The 26,856-nt window shown below is 36.8% G+C and overlaps 1 protein-coding gene and 1 long non-coding RNA gene across 2 annotated transcripts; one reads left to right on the top strand and one right to left on the bottom strand.

Annotated features, from left to right (window-relative positions):
- Nucleotides 1-746: 746 nt before the first annotated feature.
- Nucleotides 747-21,216, top strand: cs (citrate synthase). The gene is given in 11 exon segments (NM_199598.1): nucleotides 747-901; nucleotides 7,705-7,752; nucleotides 7,967-8,074; nucleotides 9,478-9,543; nucleotides 10,042-10,173; nucleotides 10,900-11,088; nucleotides 13,088-13,287; nucleotides 16,589-16,718; nucleotides 16,818-16,919; nucleotides 17,000-17,209; nucleotides 19,447-21,216. Coding segments are annotated over 11 exon segments (1,407 nt in total). The 5' UTR covers nucleotides 747-850; the 3' UTR covers nucleotides 19,618-21,216.
- LOC141380528 (uncharacterized) lies at nucleotides 20,479-25,352 on the bottom strand. Its single transcript, XR_012398658.1, has 2 exons — nucleotides 25,053-25,352; nucleotides 20,479-24,888 (listed from the first exon to the last, which is right to left on the bottom strand). It is a non-coding gene; the product is annotated as an uncharacterized lncRNA (long non-coding RNA).
- Between the last annotated feature and the right edge of the window lie 1,504 nt (nucleotides 25,353-26,856).

Consider the following 26,856-nt stretch of genomic DNA (forward strand, 5'->3'; position numbering starts at 1 on the left):
TCCTCCTGCCTTCAGCTTTTCCCCATTCACTGGTGGAATTTTTATGTCATTATTGAACTTATATTTTATGACCTTCATGTGTTGCTGAAATGTATATGTAGAAACCTTGTAAGTTCTGTGTGTTGACATTGTGATGCAAGTTAAACAAACCCCAGAATGTTCTGTTGTGCTGTAGGTCCAAGGAAAAATCCTTCCTACTGGAGCCATGACAATGTTACAGGCAGCATGAAGTCTCAAACGAACGTCCTTGAGCCTCTGTAACTATATATTTGTATATAACGACCCTTTTCCCAATAAAAGTATGAAATCTTTGTGTACATGGCAGTCTCGGATCTTTTTAGGATGGAGCACAAATCTGATATTGAGGGGAATTCAGTAATATATTGAAGGTTGATCATTTTAAAGTCTCACATTTATGATGTGTCGACATATTCGGTATTTTTAAAACGATTTAACGTGATCTTACACTTACAAAGTTAACCAAAATACTTAATAAAAAAAACACGTGACTGCATGAGCATATCTGTCATTCTATTTCTAGACAGGCAGTTAAAAAACCTACAATCCACCATGTACTTATGAATAATTAAGCTACGTTCCATTCGTGAGCCAATCAAATCAAAAAGCGATGAGAGTCTCAACCAATCACGTTATTTTTTCTAGTTTTCAACCAATCACATCACGCGATCGCGTTCCATCCTCACCAGGCCCTATCTTACCCAAACCGCGCCTACAACAGGGCCCGAGTCCCTTTTTCAACCTTCACTGCGAGCACGGTAGCGAGAGGGGCACCTTCAAGCAGGGGTCGATAAATAACCACTTGTAAAATTTATACACATATACAAGAACAATGTCCTTCCTCTCTATCAGCAGACTAGCCCCAAGGCTCCTCAGTTCAAAGGTAGGAAAGTTTTATTTTAACTTGAGTCTAAAAAACACTGACTGCTAACGTTTCCCGGTTAGCCTAGCGTAGCATAGATTACCTTAGTAACTGACTCTCAGTGTGGTACGCTCGATATTATTAAACCGTATGTAACGTATTCGTTCGGTTATTTACGTGTAAAACGGTGTGTTCATGCATTTGTGTCTATATAACTCTTTATGTATATGATAAAGTCGGCGAATGTGTTTTAAAACATCTGCTAACCAGACATGGGCAGCATGTATAAACCTCATAGTCGCTCAATTTCTATGCCAAACATTTACATTTTGTTTTTAACCTCATGAAACCCACTGTAGACATGCTATATGTATAGTAAACTGGGTAAATCTGGAGACACTTTAAGAATAATGTTACGTTTTACTTTGAGAATGGTGTAACGTAATTGAGCTCTATGGAGGTGCATACATGACAAAGAACTGTAAAAATGTAGATATTGGGTGTCTGATATTCATACGACTCCTATCTGAAGTCCAGCTGCATGGTTGGCGTCCTTTCACATGGCACTAACTAATTTTAACCAGTTTTTCAGTTGTGATAATGTAAATAAATTTGACCGGTCAGTTTGACATCTGGACCAGTTTAAACTGACAAGTCAGACCTTTTGTTGGTCTCTGTGTCTGATTTGACCTTCAGAATAGGATCTATTAATAATTTTCAAGCTTTAGTAGTTTTTGGATGTGCTAGGTCATTGCAAATACACCATTGTGCTGTATTTTAGCAATAAGTGTAATCCTGTGTTTTCAATGAATCTGTAATCTAATCCTTACTTTTGCATTGCAAAAACACTCCTCAATAGTAAAACCTCATTTGAAGTTTCGGAAATGGTTTCGTAACATGAAAATGTTTTCCTAAATTGTGAAAGGTTTTTATTTTTTAGTGACATCCCAGCAAACAGTTTTGCATTTAATAGATGTCTAAGACATCTAATTGTAGACAGCTTGGCTAAGACGAGGCTAAACTTGGGCTTTCAGTGAAAATCTAATAGAGATCTAAGAATAGCCCAAAACTAGACTAGTTGTCAAATAGACAGATTAGACAGACTTTGTGTAGTCATTCATTTCTGTTTATTTGATGACTAGTCTAATTTTGACCTATACTTAGACCTAATTTAGACTTGTTTTAGCCAAGTCGACTATGTTTAGACATCTATTAGACATCTTTCAAAAACAAAAAAAAAGCTTGCTGGGATTGTAATCTTTAACATTTAGTGATTTCTGTGGCTACGAGCTATACAAGTTTGCTTTATAAACGCCTTCAGCAACTTGTGTGACTGCTGATGATGTTGAACATCTGACTTGTACGTTATGATGAGCACAAATGAGTGCAAGTAGTGTCAAAGGGCACTTATCAACCATATAAACCTGTACTTTAATCATATACTGTCTCCGTTGTCCTCTCATAACACTTATACAGTCATCATAGTTTTTGCTGTAGAGATAAACCCCACGCCACTCTGTCTGAATGACTACAGTAATATAGGTTACTGTGCTCTTGGGTTAATGCTCCGTTCACACCCCTAGATGACCTTTGCACACCATAGAGTTTTCTGCCTTTTTTAGACTTATGTAATCCGCTGATTATCTGTCCATATGATGGCAGAGTCAGATTTTTGTACCATAAATCCTAATGTTACTTTTTTTTGGTTCACATCTAGTAGTCTGCTTTGTAAGGGTTTAAAGTAAATAAACTTAAAGGATGCTGCATAGATTTTTTTTCTTGAATATATGAATAGATTTTTACATGTAGTGTTTTTAAAGATTCGTTTCCGATAAAGCATTCAAATGGCGGACGGCCTCACCCAACACGTCTGACCAGTCTGACACAGCTGTCCACCTGTCATCTGCGAAAAAAATGATGTTTTCCTTTAAACAACGCAGGGACAAGCTTTGGAAACCATTAGAGCATTGCCTGACAATCATACACTTTCTTTTCCTAAAGGAAAAGCTCACAGAAAGTCTTTGTCTGCAGTCTGCAGTAATGCAACTTTGTCTGCAGTAATTCCTCCATATCGTATTTTCAGGAGCCTCTGCTAACCTGCCGACTCTTGTGTCTGTTCTGCATGTAGGCTTGTTACGTGGATTAGGATGCAGCAGAAATAAGTCAAAGGTCATCATAGTTGGCGTTAGGTTTCCTAGCTGACTAGTAGCCTGTGTGTGCGTCTTAGTTGTGATGGTGTCTGTAATTATCTTACTGCTGTTTTCAAGGTCAATGTTTCATACTGTAGCATGGGCGGTTCTCCAAGTAGATTGACATGTAGTAGCTTTTTCAGGATGGACAGTAAAACTTAAAAGCTGATTATTTTGTTGGGGTAAATGATACGATTTGACATGATAATGTTTCTCATCTTATTTACAACTAAAAGGCAAACGTTTGAAAATGTAGAAATATTAATATAATTAATATCCCACACTTGATTAAGCACAATAGGAGCCAAAACCTTTAGCTCCGCAGCTTCTCGACTATGGAACTCACTTCCCTTGGACCTAAGGATTTTTTTCTCATGTTTTATCATGTTATTTTATACTCGCAATGTGTTTGTACTTGCAACTCCTTACATGTATTTAAAATTTATTTGGCAATTTTTAAGTCATTGTTTTAATTTGTCCTGGTATGGCTGTTGATCCTTGTTGTAAGGTGGCCTTGGGTGTCCAGAAAGGCTCCATTTACAAATAAAATGTATTATTATTATTATTAAAGTGTTAACTTGTATTTTCAATATTTCGATTTTCTCACGATGCTGTTATATACTTTATATTTTTTTGTCTGCTTTCCCATAATGATGTGTAATATTGCGCTCGTATAAATTATGAAAAAGCTTTACCGTAAACAATTTAATTTGTGACCCCACAAAATAAATGATAGAGCGTAATATGAAACGGTAGCCTTTTTATTTTATCCTTAAAATATACACAGGGTGATTCAAAAACAATACCACAAATCTTTATTTAATTAAAGAAACATAATGTAACCTTGGGTAATTAGTCAAGTGAAGAGTACTTAGCAAAGTTTTTTTTCAATAGAAAACAAGTTAATAGATGTTCAGTACAATCCCCTTTAGCCACTCTAGAGACATCAACCCGAAAGTTGTAATGTTCTTTTTAAATTGCTTTGTATTGTCATATTGCACAGCCCTACCTAAGCCATATTCATTTTCCAGAGAATCACACAGACCTAGGCTTCATTTACACCTGCTTTTAATAGGGTTGAGAATCATTTGGATTTTTATGATGCCAAATAGATATTATTAAAATTGTACCAGTGCCTAGTACGGATTTCAAAAGTGTTGACTTCGGTACCAATCATAAATACTTTCCAATAAAGTCCATTTCCCACTAACATTTGTGCTCTGTTGAACAGGTTTCTAAACACTGCTAATTGGCTGTTTTTTACATGCTCAACAGACATATATGTGATTGGAAACACCAAGCCAATGGTTGGCCGTCGCGCTTCGTCGGTCTGTTGGTCAGGCTAGTTGGTTTGGTGTGTTCCACACATCTCTTCTTGTCGGGTTAATGTCGAAGCTCATTGGCTCAATTCAGTGTATAGAATCTGTTTAGGGTGAAGAGAGTGACAATTACTGTGATAATTACACAAAAAACTGCTTTGTTTACGCATTGTCTCTGCATGTCAGAAGTTCATTTTCCTTTGCGTAACGAGAAAACTTTTGCGTTTTGTTGGTGCTAGATGCTTGCCGTCAACTTGGTGTGTTCCGGTCCTGAACATATTTAAACATATTTAGAGCTCAAGCCATGTCCATTGTACAGAGAACTTGCTACAAATTTAGTAAAATGCTGTAAAAATCCACAAACTATTTCAAAGAAATGATGCAAGTCTAAGTATTCAATTTGAAGTACATTAAAATGTATGCATTCACCTCTGTGATGATTATGTGAAATGCATAGATTTTGGCATGTCTGGAAGTATTCAGTTATTACAGTACAGAGGTTTATGTAATCATGCTCTGATGCACTCACACCAGGTCAATCAGCTGCTGCTAGCCTCACCTTTCCCACAGATTACACCACCGTAGACTTGGAGGAAGGTCAGAGACTAGCAGTTACTTCTCAGCAACAATAAAGACCGCCCCTTAATTGAGCTCTAAACCCGATTGGATTGTTTGTCTGGTCACACGGCTACTGTATGTTATGCAAGACATCAGGCCGCACTTTATTTCTGGCTGGAGTGAAATCTTTAGCTGTAGGCCAGAGTGACGGGTGTCTGGTGTCACTGACCCACATGATGATCAGGAGGCTTGTGGAGTAGGAATTATTGGCTCATGTTCAGGAAGCCGCAATGATTCGCTGCGTAATCCCGCTCAATCTTATCAGTGTGACTTCCAGGATCAGCATTGACTGGAGTCCTGTCAAATTAAAAAAATGCCATGCGTGTCTTAGACTTAAATGGGTGCAAAAATAAACCATATCAATGGACATTTTTTTTCTTCTTATTTCTCTAACTAATAATCCAAGGTTATTTAAGATTGGCTTTGTTTTTAGTCCAAAGCATGTCAGCTAAATTTTATAAACGTCTGTCAATTTGTGTGTGGAAAGAATTAATGATGATTCCAGTGATTTATATATTCTGTTTGAAGAATCTCAGCCCCCTCAATTCTCTTACACATCTTGCCAGTCCTACGTCCGTTTGTGCTTGAGTCATTCTGCAGTGGCACTTTATCTCCAGTCCTGCTCTGTGTCAATCAAACATGGCTCTTAATCTAAAGCTATATATAGAAATAAAGGATGTGTCTCACTGTAAGAAAAGCTCAGCCATATTACAATTATCTATTGGTTCCGTCTATCTGTCTCTACAGAATATATTGTCTCGCTGTGCTTCCATTTCCATTAGTGTGACTATATCGATTTCGACATGAGTGTATCCACAGTACACATTGCAGGATTAGATTATGTATTAGAGAATAAAAGATAAAGATATGATTACTTTAAAATTGTTTATACAATGTTGACCATGTTATTTTACATTTGATTGATCAATTTCTGTACTCTAAAACTGTTAAGACTCCCTAGAAAGCTTATTTTTGCTTGTAATTTATTATAATGTATAAAAACTGCATAAAAAAACACTTGATCAACCCTGTCGATTTAAATGAGTTAAATTTTTAGAATAGAGTTATACAAGTCATCTGGTGAAATTGTATATGTATTGCAATGTATAATGCGGCAAAACAAAGTATTGGAATGCCAGATTTTTCCAATATTGTGCAGTACTATTGTGAAGTATTAACAATTTGTAAATCTGTTGAGTTGGGTCATAAATATTGGCATTACATTTGGAGGATGGATCCCCACATATCCTCATAATAACACATGTAATTATAACATAATTAATTGGATGCTAATGATTGACAAGATGGCTAGAGGTAAAATGATCTCAACTTTCTAGTAAGTGTCTTTTGGTCTAAAGAAATGCTATATATGCTATTTTAAAGGAGTCTAGTATGTTGAAAGTCTAAAAAAAGGGGTTGTCTCTTCAAGGTCAAATGATACATTGCAGCGTGATGTCTTTAATCACACTGTATTTTGCTCTGTTTGCACCTGGTATTAAGTTGCATTGCCAGTGCCACATACAGGTGTATATGAGGGTGCTTTCACATTAGCACTTTTGGTCTTCGCCCAGGTTCGTTTGATGTCAGAGCATGGTACGTTTAGCTAGTGTGAACGTGTCTTCTGAACTCTGGTGCGCACCCATGAACCTTACCCGAGTCCGCCTGAAAGAGGTGATCTGGGGTATGGTTCACCTGAACTCTGGTCCGATTCACTACTAGTATGAATGCAATTGTACCAAATAACTGTACAACAAGCTATCGTTTTCATGACGTTTATTTGTGTGTGCGTGCATGCGTGTCACGTACTGTCCTGAACCAGGACAATCACAGTGACAATGTCTACTTATCTTCTCCCAAAACAAAAGATTCAGGACAAACAGAATGGCCGCGATGTGTGGACGTCTTACCATTTTGGCGCTTTGCTTTCGTGTCCGTCACCTAGTAACAGCTGTACACAAAACAGCAGCTCAATGACTTGCGCGTTCTGGGGTTCAGAAGGAAAAATTGAACCAAGTGTGAAAACACCCTAAGAGATTTAGAATAGTCTATAATTGACGACTTCTAGAGATTGACTGAATTGCTTTTTATCTTTTAAACTTTACAAACCTTTTACATTTCCAAGTGGCTCTGTTATTGACTTTATTCTGCATAGAAGACGTACACTTTTCGGCTAATTCTTTTTTGTCTTTCTCTTAGCTAGTTACCACTTGGTCTACAAACAAGTGTGTTTATGATAATACATAAAAATAATATAAGACAAATGTAATATGAAGCAACATAAGCTGTTTTTTAATGGCTAAAAAAAAATAAGTGAACATGAACAGGACAAAAAGTCTTGAGCAAATAATGATAGAATGGCTGCACCCACTCTCACATGACAGAATAAGGTCAGTATTCTACATGAAAATACATATGCAAAAAAGCTTAAATACAAAGATTGCAGTGTTTTCTGAGTGTTTGTCTTCAAAACATTTGGTCCTGTAGAAACTTGTAATAAGATGCTTGTAATGTGAATCCAAGAAAAAAAAGGACATTGCCTTGGCAACTGAAACATTTTGCATTGTGCAACTCAAGTCACCTGCCCTGCAGCTGTCAGCGGAGCTGCTGCAGTGAAATCTGTCTGTTAGTCGAGGCTAGGGTGATAGCTCCCTCTGCATTGCATTTTCCATCAAAGTAATTGTTTTCTTTTCTTTTCCAGAATGCAGCATGTGTTGTTGTGGCTGCCAGAAATGCCAGCGCATCCACGGTACGTGACTGCACCTTCCGATCAAAGACAGACTTCAGATGTTAATTGCACTTCCGAGATAAAATCACAAGCATACCTTTGATGGGAATATGAAGTCAAGTCACTCATAAGCATACTTTTTTGAACATCAAACATTACTTTCTTTTAAGTGCACACGATTGCTGTTGAATCTGTGGGAGATTCACTAACCAATGACTATTCATTTATTCTGTAGAATTTGAAAGATGTCCTGTCAGACCTCGTCCCTAAAGAACAGAGCAGGATCAAGAACTTCAAACAGCAGTATGGCAAAACCTCAATTGGTCAGATCACGGTGGACATGGTGAGAGCAGCAACATTACATTTACTGTTCCTGTAAATCTACCTGGGATTTTCTTATTGCTCATCCATTTAGGCTACATTACAATCACAATTAAATAGGCAGATTTTCTTAGGCATTTTTTTTTGTCTAAACCTGAATTTATCTTTGTAAACTATCATATGCATATTTCACTTGAGTGTGAACTCAAAATATGGGGTGACATTAATCGGGTTAAGAACTGTTGTGAGTTACTTCATCACTGTTAATCACCAATGTGTCTTAAATTTAGGACACCCTGTCAGTGCAGTAAGCCAAATTCTGTTTTGTCAAACTAACGAAATGAGCAAGTGTTGCCTAAGATTCCTGACCAGTTCAGTCTCACATGATGTGGTGACGCAAACCACCATGAACAAAGTAATAGTTTTTTGGTCTCTGATTGGATGGCTGTTTTGTCAAGGACCTTCAGGCTGTGGAGTGAGTGTAGTTCTTTCAGCTGAGTCATTTGGTCTTTGTCTCACTGCCAGTTATTCTATATTGCAGATTAAACTGCACCATATGAGCATCATTTATTAATCTCCTCAAGACCTGCAGAATGTGCTTTTGGTCTTCTAAATGCTGCCAAAACAGTGCTGAGCTGCCAAGGCATTGACTCTACAAGACCCCTGAAGATGTCCTGTGTCATCTAGTGGAATACAGATGATCTTTAAAGTCATGGGTGCCAAAACTCAGTCCTGAAAGGCCGGTGTTCAGCATATTTTATTCCAACCCCTAATAGAAAACCTGAACTCTCTAATCAAGCTCTTTCTAGGTATACTAGAAACTTCCAGGCAGCTAAATTATTCAGGACATTGACCCTCCAGGACTGAGTTGGGCACCCCTAATCCTGGAGGGTCAGTGTCTCTGAAGGGTTTTAGCTCTAACTTTAACCAAGCACAACTGAATAAGCTAATCAAGGTTTTCTTCAGGATTCAGGCAGGTATTTTATTCTGGGATGGAGCTAATGTATGCAGGACATTGACTCTCCAAGATCAATGTTTCTCACTTCTGCTTCAAGTCATGTACGCCATTATAAATTGTACATTTTGTTCCAGCATATTTTACAAATGCTCAACTGTATTGTGGCCTGTTCTTTAAACTATTCCTGAACAATGTGTGTAGCATGGGTACATTACCCTGCTGACAGAGGCCACTTCCACCAGTATACATCATTGGCATATATGGGAAACCCTGGTCTGCATTAGTGTTTAGGATGAGCAGCAGAGGTTGATGCACTGTGTTGGTACACTTTCTTTCCATAACCATCATTACAACTTGTGTGACTAGTGCTAGACACATGAGATAGATGCCGAGGAATGAGGAGGAGGGCTACTTGTTCAGAAACAAGTATTGACAAGGTATCTCAGTAATGTTTTTGTGCTTAACAGGTTTATGGAGGAATGAGAGGGATGAAGGGTTTAGTTTACGAGACATCTGTACTAGACCCTGATGAGGTAAGTACACGCATTCTTTTTTTTTTTTGCTTTAATGTTCAAGCACATGTACACGAACACTATGAATCATGTACTCTCAGCCTGGGATTGATAAAATATGGCTTAAACCCGATGTTAATTGTTAATCTTATTTGTTATACATGTATTGTTAGTATTATATCAATTATTAGTATTAATCAATTACAAGGTCAAAATATAATTCCAGTGTGCAACTTTCAGCCTTGACATGTCAAATATGGATTTTAGGTTGTGAAAATGTACAGTGAAGGAAGAAAGTCCACAGTGTTGTAGATGCAGCATGTTATTTGTACATAGCACAGCTATGCTGCTGTAAGCTATAAATAGAAAGTGGCACCACAATGCCTTTGATAAATATACATTGGTCCAGTAGTTCCCCCACTAACCCCTGAACCCTCTTCGAGTTTACATGAAGTAAACATTGAGAGCTTTAGTCGAACGTTCTGACGCCCTCCCTGTGTTTATTGATTTTATCTTTAGGGCATCCGTTTCCGTGGTTACAGCATTCCAGAGTGTCAGCAGTTGTTGCCCAAGGCTCCTGGTGGAGAGGAGCCACTGCCGGAGGGTTTGTTCTGGTTGCTGGTCACAGGGCAGGTGCCCACTGAGGAGCAGGTGAGGAGGACTACATTGTCTATTCACTACATCAACTATTCAAGGCCTGATAGAGGAACTATTAGCAAAGTTTTGGCCTAGCATTTAGTGTTAGATTAGTCAAGAAATGCTAGTTTAAATACATTTAAAGCCACAGTTCACAGAGCTCATGAGGCTCTACCTCACCATCCACAATATATTTCCTCGTTTATATTCCTGTTTTCTGTCTCAATTGTCTGCAAAAAAAAAAAATTCAATATAGGACAGTGAAAAAAACAAACACAAAAAAACAAAAACTCCATGAACATTTTTACAGAGAACGTTTGCTTTAAAAAACATTTTCACCTTTTTCAACAAACTTGCAATTTTTGACAGCACTGTTAAATCCTCTTAAGCCAGTGTGCTTTAACATCTCATCCTATTACAGTATGTTATAAAATGAGGCTGGTAGGTGTAAAGTAGCTAGTCTTCTGTGCCTGTTTGAACACATGCAACCACATGAGCATCCGCACTATAATAGCAATCCAATCGTTTCCCACTACTTCTGGAGAAAGTGAACATTTTTCTGAAGGCCATTTAAACCTGTATTTAGGTTTAACTTACGATTTGATTGATGAAATGCATCTAAATACCAGGTGTAAATAGAACCATGTATTGACTGCACTGATGACAAATCTTGTAGTATTTTCTAATTAGTACAAGAATCATTTGGCCCATCGTTAACTCTACTCGCACCTGCTTCCTCAGGTCAGTTGGCTGTCTAAGGAGTGGGCCAAGCGCGCAGCCCTTCCCTCTCACGTGGTCACCATGCTGGACAACTTTCCCACCAACCTGCACCCCATGTCTCAGTTCAGCGCCGCCATCACTGCTCTGAACAGCGAGAGCAGCTTCGCTCGGGCGTATTCTGAGGGAGTTAACAAGGCCAAGTACTGGGAGGTGAGTCACTGCAAATATTTATACTAGAATCTTAAAAGGCAAAGCTTGTTATTATAAACATTAAAATGACTAAAGCCCTGCTCACACTGTATATTTTCAGCCATGATTTGGTCATCTGGGACAATTTTGGGAAATCCTAAAATATTCCTGTAATATGATCGTTGGTTTGACAGCTACTTAATTGGAAGGAACATTTTTATCACAACGGCAATAAAGTTCTGGGAGTTTCGGTAGATTTCAGATTCTTTCATGCAGTGTGACTAAAGTGGCAGCAAGCATCAAACTAAGAACCAATAAAGCTGCATTTACACCCCAAGTGACACAATTCAGATTTTTTTAATTTATTATTAATATTGTTTTTTTTTCCACTTTCCCATGTGGCACAGATTGTATAATGGCCCATGTATGTGAGAGAAATCACATGGGTTCCGGTTTACTTGGATCAGATTCAGGCCTTGTTCATATGTAGAAATTGATCGGATATGAATGGGATGCGTGTCTTCAGTGTAAGCAGGTAGATTGGATTTTTACCTGTCAATGTGAGTTGCATGTCATTAAAACGATAGCGAATGATGTCATGTTCGATGCCTTCATTTTGGACCAGGCATAAGCAGAGTCTCAAATCTTAAATCTCATATACAAGGACAAAAATATTTTTCTATTGTCATTAAGCACAGGTATTTAAGCACATTAGTGAGAGAGCGAGCGTAAGAAACAATATAAACTAATGTAAAACTATTGCATGGATCATGTACAGAAATCACGCCATGGCATGACACTAAGATGCCTACTGGTTTAAAATAGCCTAGATTAAAAGAAGATGGCAGAATGAGAGCTTTTCTGTCATAAACTATAGCTAAACTACTTGCCAAAAATAAAATAAAAAACGAAACCCTGTGAACAGATTAATACACGAATGGAGAAAAGAGTGCTCTTTTATTATCACAGCTGTCAGTCAGTGCCTACTTTTTTTTTTTTATTTTATCTTTGCCGTGTGCGTTGTAAATGCAGATATCAGATACGAGTCAAGATCGCGGGTCGTCAAAAAATTGGATAGTCTTAACCTCTTAAGGCCCAAGGTGTTTTTTATTTTTACATGCATTTTTTATTTCTCTTTGCTATTTGAGTTTACAGGAGCCTGATTAGAACAAAATCCAAGTATAATCTTTTGATATGATGTACTGTTAGAGAAAAGTGATATCCATATATGAGGACTCGTGGTCTGAATTTACATAAAACACTTTTTCCTTGCTGTTTTTAATGCATATATAACACTTTTTTTTTTTTTTTTACGTGTTTTGACTATCAGAGAGTAAAAACAACATTTTTGCCCATTTTGGAGAGCTAAAAATAGTGTTTGGGACGTTTCATATGCTGCAAAACAGTTGCAGGATGACACTGTATGTCTGTAACAAAATATAAAACATTTAAAGTATTTTAAATAGCCACTTAGGAGCTAAAATGCGCTGTCCACGTATGTGGCAACTAAGCCCTAGGAGGTTAAAATTGGAATTGACTATTAAGATCTTCTGTGTAAATTCACTCTAATAAGCACCGAATCTGATGACTCAATCAGCACCACAACTTCAAACCACCACGGGGAAAATGTCAAAACAGCTTTTTTCTGCTTTTATTGAGGCACTCTATGACCAAAATTTCTGTTACAAATTTTCATGTTTGCCGTGAGGTATAAATAATGTGGGATAGTAAAAATGACAGTGTTTCTCAACTGCAATCCTGGAGGACCACCAACATTGCATGTTTTGGATGTCTCCTTTGTCTGTCACACCCATTACATTTCTTACAGTTTCTGCTAATGAACTGATCATCTGAATCAGGTGTGTTTGGTTAAGGAGACATGTAAAATCTGCAGAGCTGGTTGTCCTCCTGCAACGTGGTTGAGAAACACTGATTTAGGATTATTAAAAGTCACACAGTGTGAGCTAGGCTTAAGATAATTACAAATAGATCATTGTGAACTTTTGTCCCTTCTGTTTAGTTTGTGTATGAGGACTCCATGGACTTGATCGCCAAGCTCCCCTGCGTGGCAGCTAAGATCTACCGTAACTTATACCGTGAAGGCAGCAGCATCGGCGCCATTGACTCCAACCTGGACTGGTCACATAACTTCACCAACATGCTGGGATACACCGAGCCACAGTTCACAGAGCTCATGAGGCTCTACCTCACCATCCACAGGTGATTATGACCTACAGGCTCACTCAAACATTCATCATAAATTCCTTTCATAAGCGTGTTTAGGAATGAGGTCAGCTTGCATTTTAACCTTTGTCATCATCGCCCTCAGTCTTTGCAAGGTTTTCTGTGAAATGTTGAGATTTTAGCCTTGAAGACAAGAAGCAGGTTTGTGAAGCTTGTGTTTCTAGCCCTGTTCAGAAGACAGAATGGACGTGATATTTAAGATTAGTTTGGCCATTTTCAATCAAAATCATAAACAATACTATGTTGGCTCTTCCTAGAACAGATTGCCACATTCTGAAACTACAGGTAAATTACAGAGAAAAGTGTGATCTTAAATTACAATAATATGCTATACCGTAACTTGAAGATATGCTCAGCTTGGAAAGTAATATTTTTTTTTACAAATATGAGTCTTTATCTGATTAGTGGGTTAATAAATAATTGACAGATTAATCAAGATTATTTAGTTTTATTCATAGCAGTGTGCAACAGGACTTTGAATTGAGTTTTGTAATCTGTGCTAGTTGAAAGGGTTGTCACATTTATTGCTGATAAAAAGGGTGAAAGTGAAAGCACGGTGCTTTTCACAATGATTAAGTAGGACTAGAATTTGAATGAATAATTTTATATAAAATGCTGTAATTATTTGACCTTTTCAATGCATTTAAAATCTATATACTGTTTTACTTGGTCATATTGTGTCAGGAGCAGAGCTGCCAGAGTGCTTGAGAGTCATGCAATTTACAGTATTCTTATGCAGAAAAATCCTCCCCATGAAATACTTTTATCGTTATATAAAGACGTTATTCTCTATGTGCAACCCAGGGCTGGCAACTTTGACGCATTTGGCATGAGTCATGCATTCAAATTTATCATGCAGAAATATCTTCCCATGAAATACTTTTTTTCGTTATATGAAGACATTATTCTCCAAACCAATACTGGTGAAAGCAATGTAATCAAAAACAAACTGATGCATGCTTGCAGAAAACATACCCGCACGCCTCTTGCACCGCTCCTGCTTCACGTTGACACACTGCTTACATTCCTGCTCCGGGTATGAATCCTGGTTGTGAACATGCATGCTGAAAAGAATATACTTGCTCATTCGTTATGCAACAGGTGTTGTGTTGAGAAATGCACCCCCTTCGTAAAATGCACCCCCTTCATAGACTTTAGGATTAAAATTCTCAGTGTTCATTAAAAAAAGGCCACAATTGATTAAAACATAAGATGATTATTATTTTGTTGAGTAAAGCAAAAACGGTAAGTGAAACCCATTTTAAAACTTACTTGGTTAACATATAGATGTAAATTAAAAAAAAAAAATCACTGTATTGTAGAAGACGTATTGTGATGAGCCTGTTTCCAAAATTAGGCAAACATCTACATCTTCCTGTTCTGTAAAGAAGGGTTCACTGTCATTAGTATAACTCCATTATTAAAAAATAGTCTCAATTTAGGTTAATAGATGCACATTTCAGAGGGGGTGCATTTTTACAGCTGGGCTAACAGCTTTAACTAAAACCAAATGTTGTAATCCCTGGGGTCCGTTCTTCGTAAGTGGATTACTCATTTAGCTGGATTTGGATGTTGACGATTTGACACGATCCAGGATCGTTTCGTTCTTCAAAGCTGATCCGAGAGTTGTTGTCATAGCAACAGTTCTGCTTGGTCAAACCTGATCGGGAGCAGGTTCAATTCATATAAACAGGATTAGATCGGCTTAGTTCAAGCAAAGATAATACAGAAAGTATGTTCCGAATTCTGATATTTTCTTACAGTTAAAGTTATATACACTTGGGAAAATGGTACATATTTTTTAACTATATATATATATATATATATATATATATATATATATATATATATATATATATATATATATATATATATATATATATATATATAAAGTTATAGTCATAAAATAAATAAAGTTATACATATTAATAAAACGTATGCAATCTGCACCCTTGAAATGAAAGTACAAAGACTGCCACCTGCTGGTGCAAAGAGAAAACTTATTGATATAAACTTTTAAGATCGCTTTAGTACAAATTGTGTATAATAGAAATGCACAATATGTGACTTTTTTTTTTTTAAGCAATAATACATTTATGCAGTCATGAACATGTTTTGATAATTAATATGCCAGTGATTTGATGCTTCACAAAAGTTGCAGACGCCTTTACCAATATGAAAATGCTTTTGTAAACAACCAGTTATTCTTTACACCGATTAAAAAATGGCTACTATAATAAAGAAAATCTTCTCTAAATGTAGTACTAAATAAATACACTGATTTGCATTGAAATACATGATGAATACTCTTGACACATGAAAGTGTAAAGCCTGCAGCTCATGACAAATGTGGAAGGTTATTGCGTGTCATATTTAACAAGCCGTTTACTGCTAATTTGATGTAATTTTGCTCACATGGATGATTGAATATTAATAAGATGATGTCATTACGCTGCTGTGACGTCAACCAATCGTTGCATTGCTGATCATGATTTCGAGGATCGATAGATCTGTCCTTCACAACACACGCAACGATCTCAGATCAGTTTATCTAGACATTCTAATCTAATTCGCAAACTCATTTGAAGAACCACATTAACGAGAGATCAGTTATCAAGATTAAAAGATCCAGGATCTGCCAAATCATCTTAGATCATTTAAGCAAGGTACGAAGAACGGACCCCTGGTCAGGAGCTACTTGGATATTTGTATATACATGCATCAAAATTATATACATATAATGATCAAAAAATTAATTGAATATTTATCTCCGTATGAGTTTCCTAAGAACTTTGGAAAAAATTTAATACTATTTTTAATTTATAATTCATGCTTGTTCAAGAAATACCCAGTAAAAAAAAACTGCATCAAAACAACAAAAATATTACTCCGCTTTACATCATTTACGTGTATAAATGATCAGGGTTTCATGCTGTAGAGTTTTTTTATTGGCTATACATATTTTGTTTACTAAACGGTTCATATCAGATCATAAATTCATAAAGCTCTTGTTAATCTATTGCTCAAGAAATGATCACATTACTTGCATCTATTGATGCATATTCCTTTGACTAGTGATATTAAACTAAAATGTTTAGCCAGCAAGAACACTCATGACTTGCTGTTCTAAGTTTTGTACAGAAAATAATAGGAATATAAGAGTATTTAAATGAATCAAGTCTGCCCTCTTGTGGTCATAAGTTTATCAATCTGATCTAGTTGCTTGACCTTTGACTGTAATCCTAACCGCTTTGTGTGCTTCTGTGTTGGTCTCCAGTGACCATGAGGGTGGAAACGTGAGCGCACACACTAGTCACCTGGTAGGAAGTGCACTATCCGACCCCTACCTCTCCTTCAGCGCTGCTATGAATGGTCTGGCAGGACCCCTGCATGGATTGGCCAATCAGGTTTGAGCCTCAATGTGCTTTGTATTGTACAGGACAAATGGTTCTAAAATATCCACAAGCTTTGCATTTCATTAATTAATTTCCTTCTCTGTCCCATAGGAGGTGCTGGTGTGGCTGACAGCCCTGCAGAAGGAACTCGGTGGTGAGGTGTCCGATGAGAAAATGAGAGATTACATTTGGAACACGCTCAAATCAGGCAGAGTGAGTGCTTGTGTTTTGTTTTGTAGCATAAAAATATGATGGATTGAAATATGATTGTTACCTCTGATGTGCTCATTTAGGTTGTGCCAGGCTATGGTCACGCTGTGCTGAGGAAGACAGACCCTCGCTACACCTGTCAGCGAGAGTTTGCCCTCAAGCACCTTCCCAATGACCCTATGTTCAAGCTGGTCGCTCAGCTTTACAAGATCGTACCCAATGTGCTTCTGGAGCAGGGCAAAGCCAAGAATCCCTGGCCCAATGTAGATGCACACAGCGGAGTCCTGTTGCAAGTAAGAAAACTGAATCCAGCTATTAGTATGCATACATTTTTGATTGAAAGTTGATCTGTGGTGAATTTAGTGAAGATCTGTTGTTTTTGTAAAGGGATTTCGTTTTTCACCATCTTATATTGAATATGTAAATCAGGGCTTTTCAATTTGTTTGTCATGGGGGCCAGTTCATGAAAAGCATCCCAAATGAGGCGCCGGAAAGATATGATTTGCAATATAAGGGATGACACAACAGCATATAAGAGCCCATATGTTGTTGTTTTTTTCAACATTAAAATGTTAATATATTGTAATTTGAAACCACATAACATCCCTGCATTATACAATGTGGCTTTTTTTTTTAACATTCAAATGTTGCATTTCAAAGCACAACAAAAGCAGTGCATAGCTTAAGTAGGCTTCTTCTACATTTAGACACAGTCATATGTTTTGTTTTGAACTGCATAACAATTATAGATGCAAAAAATAAAGATTTTGGTTGTGCCATCATATAGTCTGAAGAATAATCATGGTTTCACGATTATCACGTCTAATGTAAATTTAAGCTTTATATTAGGTAAGAATTTAAATGAACTGTTGGTATTATCTGTGTTCATACATGCATAATCATTTTAATAATCTGTATTAGTTCATTTGTTTAAATATCTTTTGTTTAGATTGCACTGAAAGCCACGCACAACTCACAGCTACAGCGTGAAATGTTTTCTACTCTGTGCATCTGGAAGGCGCAAGCACATCACTCCGCTTGCGCACGCATTATGGCATATATTTTAATATTGGAAATGACAAACTTGCACACTGAAAAGACGCGATATATGAATGGCCTGCTGCTACAGTTAATCCAGTGTGCATGCGTATAAGCCCTGGTGTATAAGCTCAGAACTTTAAACTTTTAATAGAGGTTTTAAAAAAATGTAAAGGAATGTACAGTCCAAACTAAAAGTACAAAGACTGTAACGGGGTGGTTCTTCCCAAGGGGTTGATTGAGAACATTTATATATATATAAGATTTTTTAGACACATTTTATAGATGCAAACTATTTTAAGGTAGTACCAACCCAGCTTTGGTACAATTAGTAAAAGATAATAGACAATATTTTTTTTTCTTTTTTTTTTTAAGGAAAGTAATAAAGATTTATGCAGCCATGCACACGTTCTGAAAACTAATGTGCCGATAATTTGATGCTTTGCAAAATTTGCAGACACCTTTACCGATATTAAAATGCTTTTTTGATGCAAAATTAATTTAAACAGCCATTTATTAAGATCTTGAATAGGCCTATAGGCTACTATAATGAAAATTTGCCCTAAAATTAGAACTAAATAAATTGCTAAATGCTCTTGACACATGGTGTAAATCTTGCAGCCCACAACAAAGTTGGAAAGTTATTGTGTGTCATATTTAACAAACTGTTTACTACGAAATTGATGTAATTTTGCTCACATGGATAATTGAATATTAGTCAGATGACACTGCTGTGCCCTCAGCCAATCGTTGCATTGCTGATCATGATTTTGAGGATCAACAAACACAACAATCTCAGATCAGTTCATCTAGACAATTTATCTGATTAGTGAATATGTTTAAAGAACCAAATTAGCCAGAAATCTGTTATTAAGATTAAAAGATCCAGGATCTGCTAAATCTTCTTAGATCATTTAAGCAAAGTACGAAGAACGGACCCCTGGAGGAAGAGTGAAACCAACGCACTGAACACTGAAACAAAGTGACGGAGCATAACCCCTCTTTTGCCTGACATTTTTGGCGGTGTTTCTCTTTCAGCTAACAACTAAAAATTACAATTTTAGACGATAATTTTTGGAGGCTAAGATTTCTGTGCATCCCTAATATATTTTTTTACATAACCCTTGTCTTTGGACCTTATTCTTCAATATAGAGGTCGATTGTTTTAGAACTTCTGATTCAGTTGCCTATAGGAGAAATGACAAGGAATAGTAAATGGCAGAAAACAGTCAAACTGCTCGCTCAGTGTTCAGGACTACATAAACAGTAGAATAATGTAATTAGATAATATAAGTTTGCAGCATAACGAGCTGTTTTAAACATCTAAAAATCCATGGAAGTGAATGAGACCAGAAGTCTCGAGCTAAATGGGTTCCAATGGCTGTGCCTGCTCGTACACGAAGAGTGAAGTCAATATGTGCAGTTTACATCTAATTTCCTGTTTGCACTCCCATTAAAAGTCATCACATGTTTACTCTTGTGTTTCTCACAGTATTACGGCATGACTGAGATGAACTATTACACTGTGCTCTTCGGCGTATCCCGGGCTTTGGGTGTCCTCGCCCAGCTGGTGTGGAGCAGAGCGCTGGGCTTCCCTCTGGAGCGTCCCAAGTCCATGAGCACAGACGGACTCATGGCTCTAGTCGGGGCCAAGTCAGGCTAGAGAGGGAGCGACCATGCCAGCGGAGTGAGAACAGAAAGGGGGAGGAGCTTAAGCTATTAGAACAACCCTCCAGGCTAAGGGATTCAAAGAGACAGTACACTTTTAAATTTCTTCTAAAAAGGGCCTTTGTTGATATATATAACGTCAAGATCACACATCCCATTGACACTCTTCTATTAGTCCACGCATTGCACAAACCATCACACTTCAGTTTTCCCAGCTTGAATGACGCAGCTATGGATGTAGCAGGGTGGTTTTGATGAAGGAGGCTGCGTTATTGTCCAGCAGCAAAATATCTTCTCTTTAATCACCTATTTAAAATAATAACGACTATTGAATACTAGTTAGTCGACTTCAGTATGTAAATAAACCCCTTATCCTCAGCAGTCGCGCCACACTATTTCAGTTTTAGTCTTGTATTTTACTCTCCCGAGGTCAGATGTTCACTTTGTTCGTTTGAGGAAACCAATCATCAAAGCCCTGTTTCTGAGCTAATTTGACTACGTTTGACTTTAGCTAACATCGCGTTTCTCCTTGTAAGAGCACTCCATGATGGCAAAAAATAGGTCCTCTCTCAATAGAATTGATTCTATGAGTTCAGTTCAACTTGGGGAAGCTTGTATATTTGTTTAAAAGGGTACTGCCCCTTTAATAAGTTATCTCTCATATTGCTCTCTGACTTAAACCAATCATCTTCATCGCAATACTACCGTCTTTATTCCAAATCTTCTATTTGTGGACAACATTTGGCTGATTTGTGTCATTTACACAAGTTATTGAGGTCAGATTTGTTTATCAGCTTGAGAGCAAGTCGAATTTGTATTTATACGTTCATCCAAGAGTGCTTAAAAATCTGATACCTTTTTTTTTTTTTTTACTCGTTGAGAGTTTTATTGTCCAGTGTTTTGAAGAATGATGTCTTGTGTAAAGAGAAAAGCTATCATTTTGTGTAGGTATACATAAGTCGTGGTTTTATTTATTCCTGTAAATATAGCTTGAATGTATTGAACTGCATATCAAAACACTGTCCCACCATCCCTGTTAGGTAATGACTGGCTCAACCCTTTATTTTAAATACCTTTAAGATTATTTAAACATGGCTGGTGCGTGTAACGGTCTGATCAGACCCCTGTTTGGGTGCTGCTCTATTGCACGCTTGCTCTCAGGTTGGCGTTTTTTTTTTTTTCCTGGACAATCTAGCTGGTATCTATTTTAGCTAGTCGCTCCATAAGCACTCCATTAACTTGATGGCACTTTTCCCTTCATCATCATCATCATCATCAATTCTGTGTGTTGAACCCCAGTCATCCAAGAACATATTTTGTCTGATTTGCTGTGCCCTTTTCTGTTGCGGCTGTTTTCATTATGATGAATTTGATTGGTTTATGCTCCATTGAGTTGATTTCAATAACAGGGAATGTGAATATGGAGATGATTGGTTGAAGTCAGACCCACCAGGGGGAAATGGGGAGGGGAAACAAGAGAATGGGGTTACAAAAGGAGTCTGGATTGATTGTGAAAAAGAAGCTTAGGTGAACAAAACAGAAAAATGTGGGAAAATTGACAAAAAACGAAAACCAATAAATGTTTTTAACAAAACACAGAGACTTTATTTCTTCTTTTTATGATTCACGTTGCTTGGATTTCCCTGGGTCTAAAGGGAAGACCCAAAAATGATCATTTTAATCAGTATTTACTCACCCTCAAGTGCTTTCATATGTATAAGTAGGCCAAACTAAACCTAAGCTCCGATTTTTGAGCCCAACATTCAATCTATGCACTTATATAAATGTGTGTAAATATTTATTTAGTGTTTGTCTAGTTATGGGTGGCGCAGTGGGTAGTAGCACTGTCGCCTCGCAGCAAGAAGGTCGCTGGTTTGAGTCTTCGCTGGGACAGTTGGCATTTCTGTGTGGAGTTTGCGTGTTCTTCCCATGTTGGCATAGGTTTTTTCCGGGTGCTCCGGTTTCCCCCACAAGTCCAAAAACTTGGTATGGGTGAATTGGGTAAACTAAATTGTCCATAGTGTATGTTTGTATGGCCTAGTCTTCCAGATTAAGGGTTGAGCATTGGGCTAACAACTGGCCGCATAAAAAAACTACTGTAGATTTTACGAAACGCCTAAATGGTGCAGAAACTTTTATATAAATGGCCCTGGGAGTAGGTAAGTTTGTTTAATTAATATTGAACATGTAGATGTTTAGATTGATGTACAAAACTGTTTGTAAAGTAATAATTACCTGCTGTTTACCCAACAAGTGATTCTAATTGGATTTTATTTGTTAACCTTGTGTATATATACAAGTGTTTTAATGTGGTTTCAATTGCTATACACTAAATACTTGCATAAATTTGCAGACTTACTGAATTAAAACAAAATAATGTGCAAAAATGACACAAAAAGCCTGATAAGAAAGTTATTTTGACATCATAGAAACAAAACACTATACATTGTCTATAAACGCCTTATTTGTTCAAGGGGTAAGAACAAACAAGTCAAGTACCAGGTCATAGAATTTTCATTTTTTCGGGGAAGCCATGATGCCTTTAACAATTAATCCAGGGTTTCCACGTCATTATTTGCATATTTGATGTGTCACTTGTTTGGTCAAACGCAGCACGTGTTCGACTTAAAGGCCCTAGCTGCTAACAAGTTTTTTTTTCCAACCTGAATGGATTGTTTTGAAAGAAAAGGTAAGACTAAATCATCACAATTGATTGTTCTAAATGAAGAAGTAAGACTACATCGTCTCGTTTGATTATTTTGAATGGAAAAAGAAAGACTAAATCGTCTCTTGATTGTTTTGAACGAAAGAGTAAGACTGGACTGTCTCTTTGGATTGTTTTAAATGAAAAAGTAAGACTTAGTCGTATATCTCTTACCCCAGTAAGTTAACGTTAGAAGCGTTTGCCGTCACTTTTGAAGTTTTCCAACTGTTAATACAAACCGCGATGTTTGTGTGGCTATCCAAAGCAGGTGAATATGAATACTCATTTCGCAGGTAACTTAATTGGTTTTAGACATGAGTACAAAATGGCGCTAACCCGCCTTCATTAAAATGTTTAACCTTGGCTGAAAGCGACGTTAATCCAGAGAAATAGAGGCTATTGGGTTTACTAGAAACGCAAATGAGGTGGTGTGGGAGTCCATAGAGAAACATAATCATCAATGAAAGGTTTCCACTACACAACATATCTTTTGAATATTAAAGTAGTTAGCCCTAGAATTAAAATTGCCATAGTAATAAAAATTCCTTTACTACATGTACTTAAAGACTGTAAGTCGTATATTGCTTTATAATTAATCATTTTAATATAGTTTACATTTTCATAATCGATGTAAGCCTACTACAAACACAGTAATATTAACACGTTAATTAATTAAAGGAAGTAAACAACCCTGATCTGATATATGACATACAAATTCATATTTGGATCTCATATACACACACACACACACTCTAGCTATCTGTCTGTCTGTCTATCTATCTATATTAGTTTTTATCTGTGGTGGTTGTTTATATTATATCCATCCCCCATACACCTCTTGTTTTGTTATTTTTATTTTATTTTACAGTATGTGTATTTAACTAAGAACATACTGTAACTAACAGGATATTGACGGTAGGTCAAGCAATAGTCGGTTACCTAGTTATAACTTAGTTGTAATGACTTTTGATAAGTGATAGTTCAGACAAAAAAAAATTGCATTTACTTACTACCAACTCACCCTCAAGTGGTTTCAAACCTTTTGAGTTTCTTAAATCTGTTAAACACGAAAGAAAATATTCTGAAGAATGCTGAAAACCTGTAACCATTGACTTTCATATTATTTGTTTTTACTACTATGAAGTCAATGGTTAAGTTTTTAGCTTTCTTCAGAATATCTTCTTTTGTGTTAAACAGACAAAATAAACTCATAATGGTTTGACAAAAGCATGTATAAATGAAAGATTTTTCATTTTTGGGTGAACTATCCCTTTAAGAATGGTGTGTGAAGATCAACATGGGAAAGATCTTCATGTCAGGGTAACAGCATGTATAAGAATCTTGACTGTAGTCCCTCGTGCTCTTATAAATACATGACCCAGATACCACCACCATACTCGGATTTCCTCAACCTCCATCGCTTGTTTAACCGTGTTATCTGTTCGCTGGTGCTGCACCGATGATGTTTTCACAACTGTATCATCTGACCTCCTCAGTAGCGAAACACTTCATTTAAAGGGACACTTCATCCAAAAGTGAACAGTTCCACACAGTTTACTCAGTCAAGTGGGTCAAAACTTCTATGAATTTCTTTTCTCTGTTGATCGCAAAGATATTCTGAAGACTGTTGAAACAACCATTGACCAACTAACTAAGAACCAATAATACCAGCTGGTTTTCCTACATTCTTCAGTATATCTTCCTTTTCGTTCAAGATAAAAAAAAATGCTTGAAACATGATGACAGAATTAACATTTTCGCGTGAACTATCCTTTTAAATCTGGCAACCTGCAAGCTAGCAATGCCTGTGCTTCAAATCTGAGGTAAGAAACTATATAAATACAGCCAAGGTCAAGATTATTGTTAAATAATAATTTGTTTTTTTTTTCCCTTAAAGGTATGGTTTATATATATGAAAAATCACTCTCCACCTTGTTTCAAGCCTGTTTGAATTTCTTTATTCTATCAAACACAAAAGATGAAGAATGTTTAGGAGCAGCCATTGACATTGTTTGTTTGTTTGTTTCTACTATGAAGTCAATGGCTGCTGGTTACCAGCTTTCTTCAGTCTTGTTTTGTGTTCAACAGAAGAAAGAAAACTAAACATGTTTGCAAGCGCAAGATGAGTACATGATGACAGATTCTTCATTGAACTCCCACTTTGAGGCTAATCAGATTTTTCAAATGAGATCTTTGGAAGTATTAATCTTGCATCTATGTTCAAAAGCAATAATTGAGGATTTTTTTTTTTCCTTTGGGTGCAGTGTTGCATAAACAAATTAAACAAAGCTCGCACACATCCAAATTTCAGTAGCCTACAGACATTCAAAACCCCAATACTGGCATAATTATAATTACATTATTTGAATTACGTGGCCTGCGGTTCCCAAGAGCAGAAAATTAGTTGTTTGCCTCCAAGTCCAAAGCTTTTTTGTATCAAAACCTTTTACTTACTATTAAAAAAGTTAACATATTAAAGCCTTGCCACATATTAAATCCTATTAAAAAGGACTGTGGGAGATTTTTCTTAAATGACACTTTCTGACATGATTCATATACAGCCTTGCTACACCGCGAACAAACATCAGAGCCGCCAAACTTCTGAGCAAACTTGGATGTGTTGGGGTTATTGGTTGGTTGGTGATTTTGAGGCCTGCAATGCAGAGATATAAACAGTGTGACCATTAAAATCTCTTCACAACATACACACTAACACGAACAATTACTTAAAGGTGACCAAGCATGCAAAAGTCAATTTTCAAGAGATTTAAACACAGTTGTGTGGCAACCGTCTGTGAACATTACCAGCCTCTAATGGTAAAAATTCTATAATAATTTTTTTTTTATAATTATACTTAAGGGCATCAAGGTGGCGCAGTGGGTAGTATGATCGCCTCACAGCAAGAAGACTGCATGTTCGAGCTCCATCTGGGTCAGTTGGCATTTCTGTGTTAAGTTTGCATGTTCTCTCCATGTTCGCATTTCCTCCAGGTGCTCCAGTTTCCCCCACGGTCCAAAGACATAGGGTATAGGTGAATTGAATAAGCTAAATTGGCCGTAGTGTATGTGCCACCCATTTGTGACAATCTCTGCTTTATTAGCATAGACAATCCTAAATGAAAAACAGCCGTCCACCATTAGAGTTTTCACCTGCTGAAGATAACGACTAAAGCTGCGGTCACAATGGACTTTTCTCCCCATAGACGTCCATTCATATGCATGCGAATGCGTCAGACTGGAAACGCAAGCTCGTGCGACAAGTTTCGCAGTTCGCTGCATTGCAAAGTTCAAGCTTGGTGAACTCTGACCTGCGAAATTACATAACATAATTGCTTGAGACCAATCAAGGATAGAACTTGACCTCTCTGGACAAAAATGTAAAATATGGAGCAATTGCTTGCTTTTTAAATCTCTTAATTATCTTGTTTAATCCCGCCCCTTTTTACTACACCGTACGACTAGAATCCTCAAACTCTAGTGTGACCACTATAAACATGCAGTTTTAGATGCTTGTCATTTGTGTCATGTTCAGTTTTTCACATAGTTAAAATTAGTCCTGTTTTAAATCTGCTGTTATGCTGACACAGGTGTTTGTAGCTCCTCCCTCTTTTGAAAAGAGCATCTCATTTGCATTTAAAGCGACAGTCACCAAAAAGGCACAATTTGGATCAAAGCCTAAAAGGAGCAGTTTCAAATAATTATAAATCATTATCTGTGTGGTATTTTAAGCTGAAACTTTATATATACACACACACACACTCTAGGGACATCAGGGAGTTATTTTACATCTTTTAAAAGGGGGCTTTAATGGGTTTCATTAGGGAGTCCAAAGAGAAACTGTCAAGCATACCAAGCGTAAAATAGATTTAGGAAAGAAAATGAGTCTGAAATATAAATTATGAGTGTTAAAATGAACACAAACACAAAATAATAATGAAAAAAAAATCCATTATAAAGGATGTAGGAGGACTCAATTTCTCCTTGTGTGACCTGAGAAAGAAAAACATCAGAGTAGGCATGGGACGATAACCGTTTTCAAGGTTTACCGCGGTTTAGAAAAGTCCAGGTTTTAAAATTGTCAATTTTCTGCAATACCGTTCCTAAAGTATGTGTATATTTTTTTTTGTTTACTTTTTTTTGGTTTGTTTTTTAGAACAACAGTATCTCCAGCAGGAAAGATGCGATTTTAAGTTGTAAAAAAACAAATGAAGACAGCAGAAGTCAGTAATTCATTTAGCCTGACATGTTTACTGCTCCAAAATATTTGAAATGTTTCTCAAAATAAAATATAATGTGTTTAAAAGGGAAAAAAAGTTTTAGTTTTTTTACCCAGACAATAAAATAGAAAATATTTTAGAGCAGTAATCACATTACCGTGACATTTTTATCCGAGGTTATCATACCGTTAGAATCTTATACCGGCCCATGCCTACATCAGAGTGCGTAAATAATGACTGTAGTTTAACTTTTGGCTGAACCAAAAAGTTGCCATTTTAAGAATTTCCAGTTGGATCAAGTAAAACAAGACAA

This window comes from Danio rerio, chromosome 23 (assembly GCF_049306965.1).
Source record: "Danio rerio strain Tuebingen ecotype United States chromosome 23, GRCz12tu, whole genome shotgun sequence".
Lineage (NCBI taxonomy): Eukaryota > Metazoa > Chordata > Actinopteri > Cypriniformes > Danionidae > Danio > Danio rerio.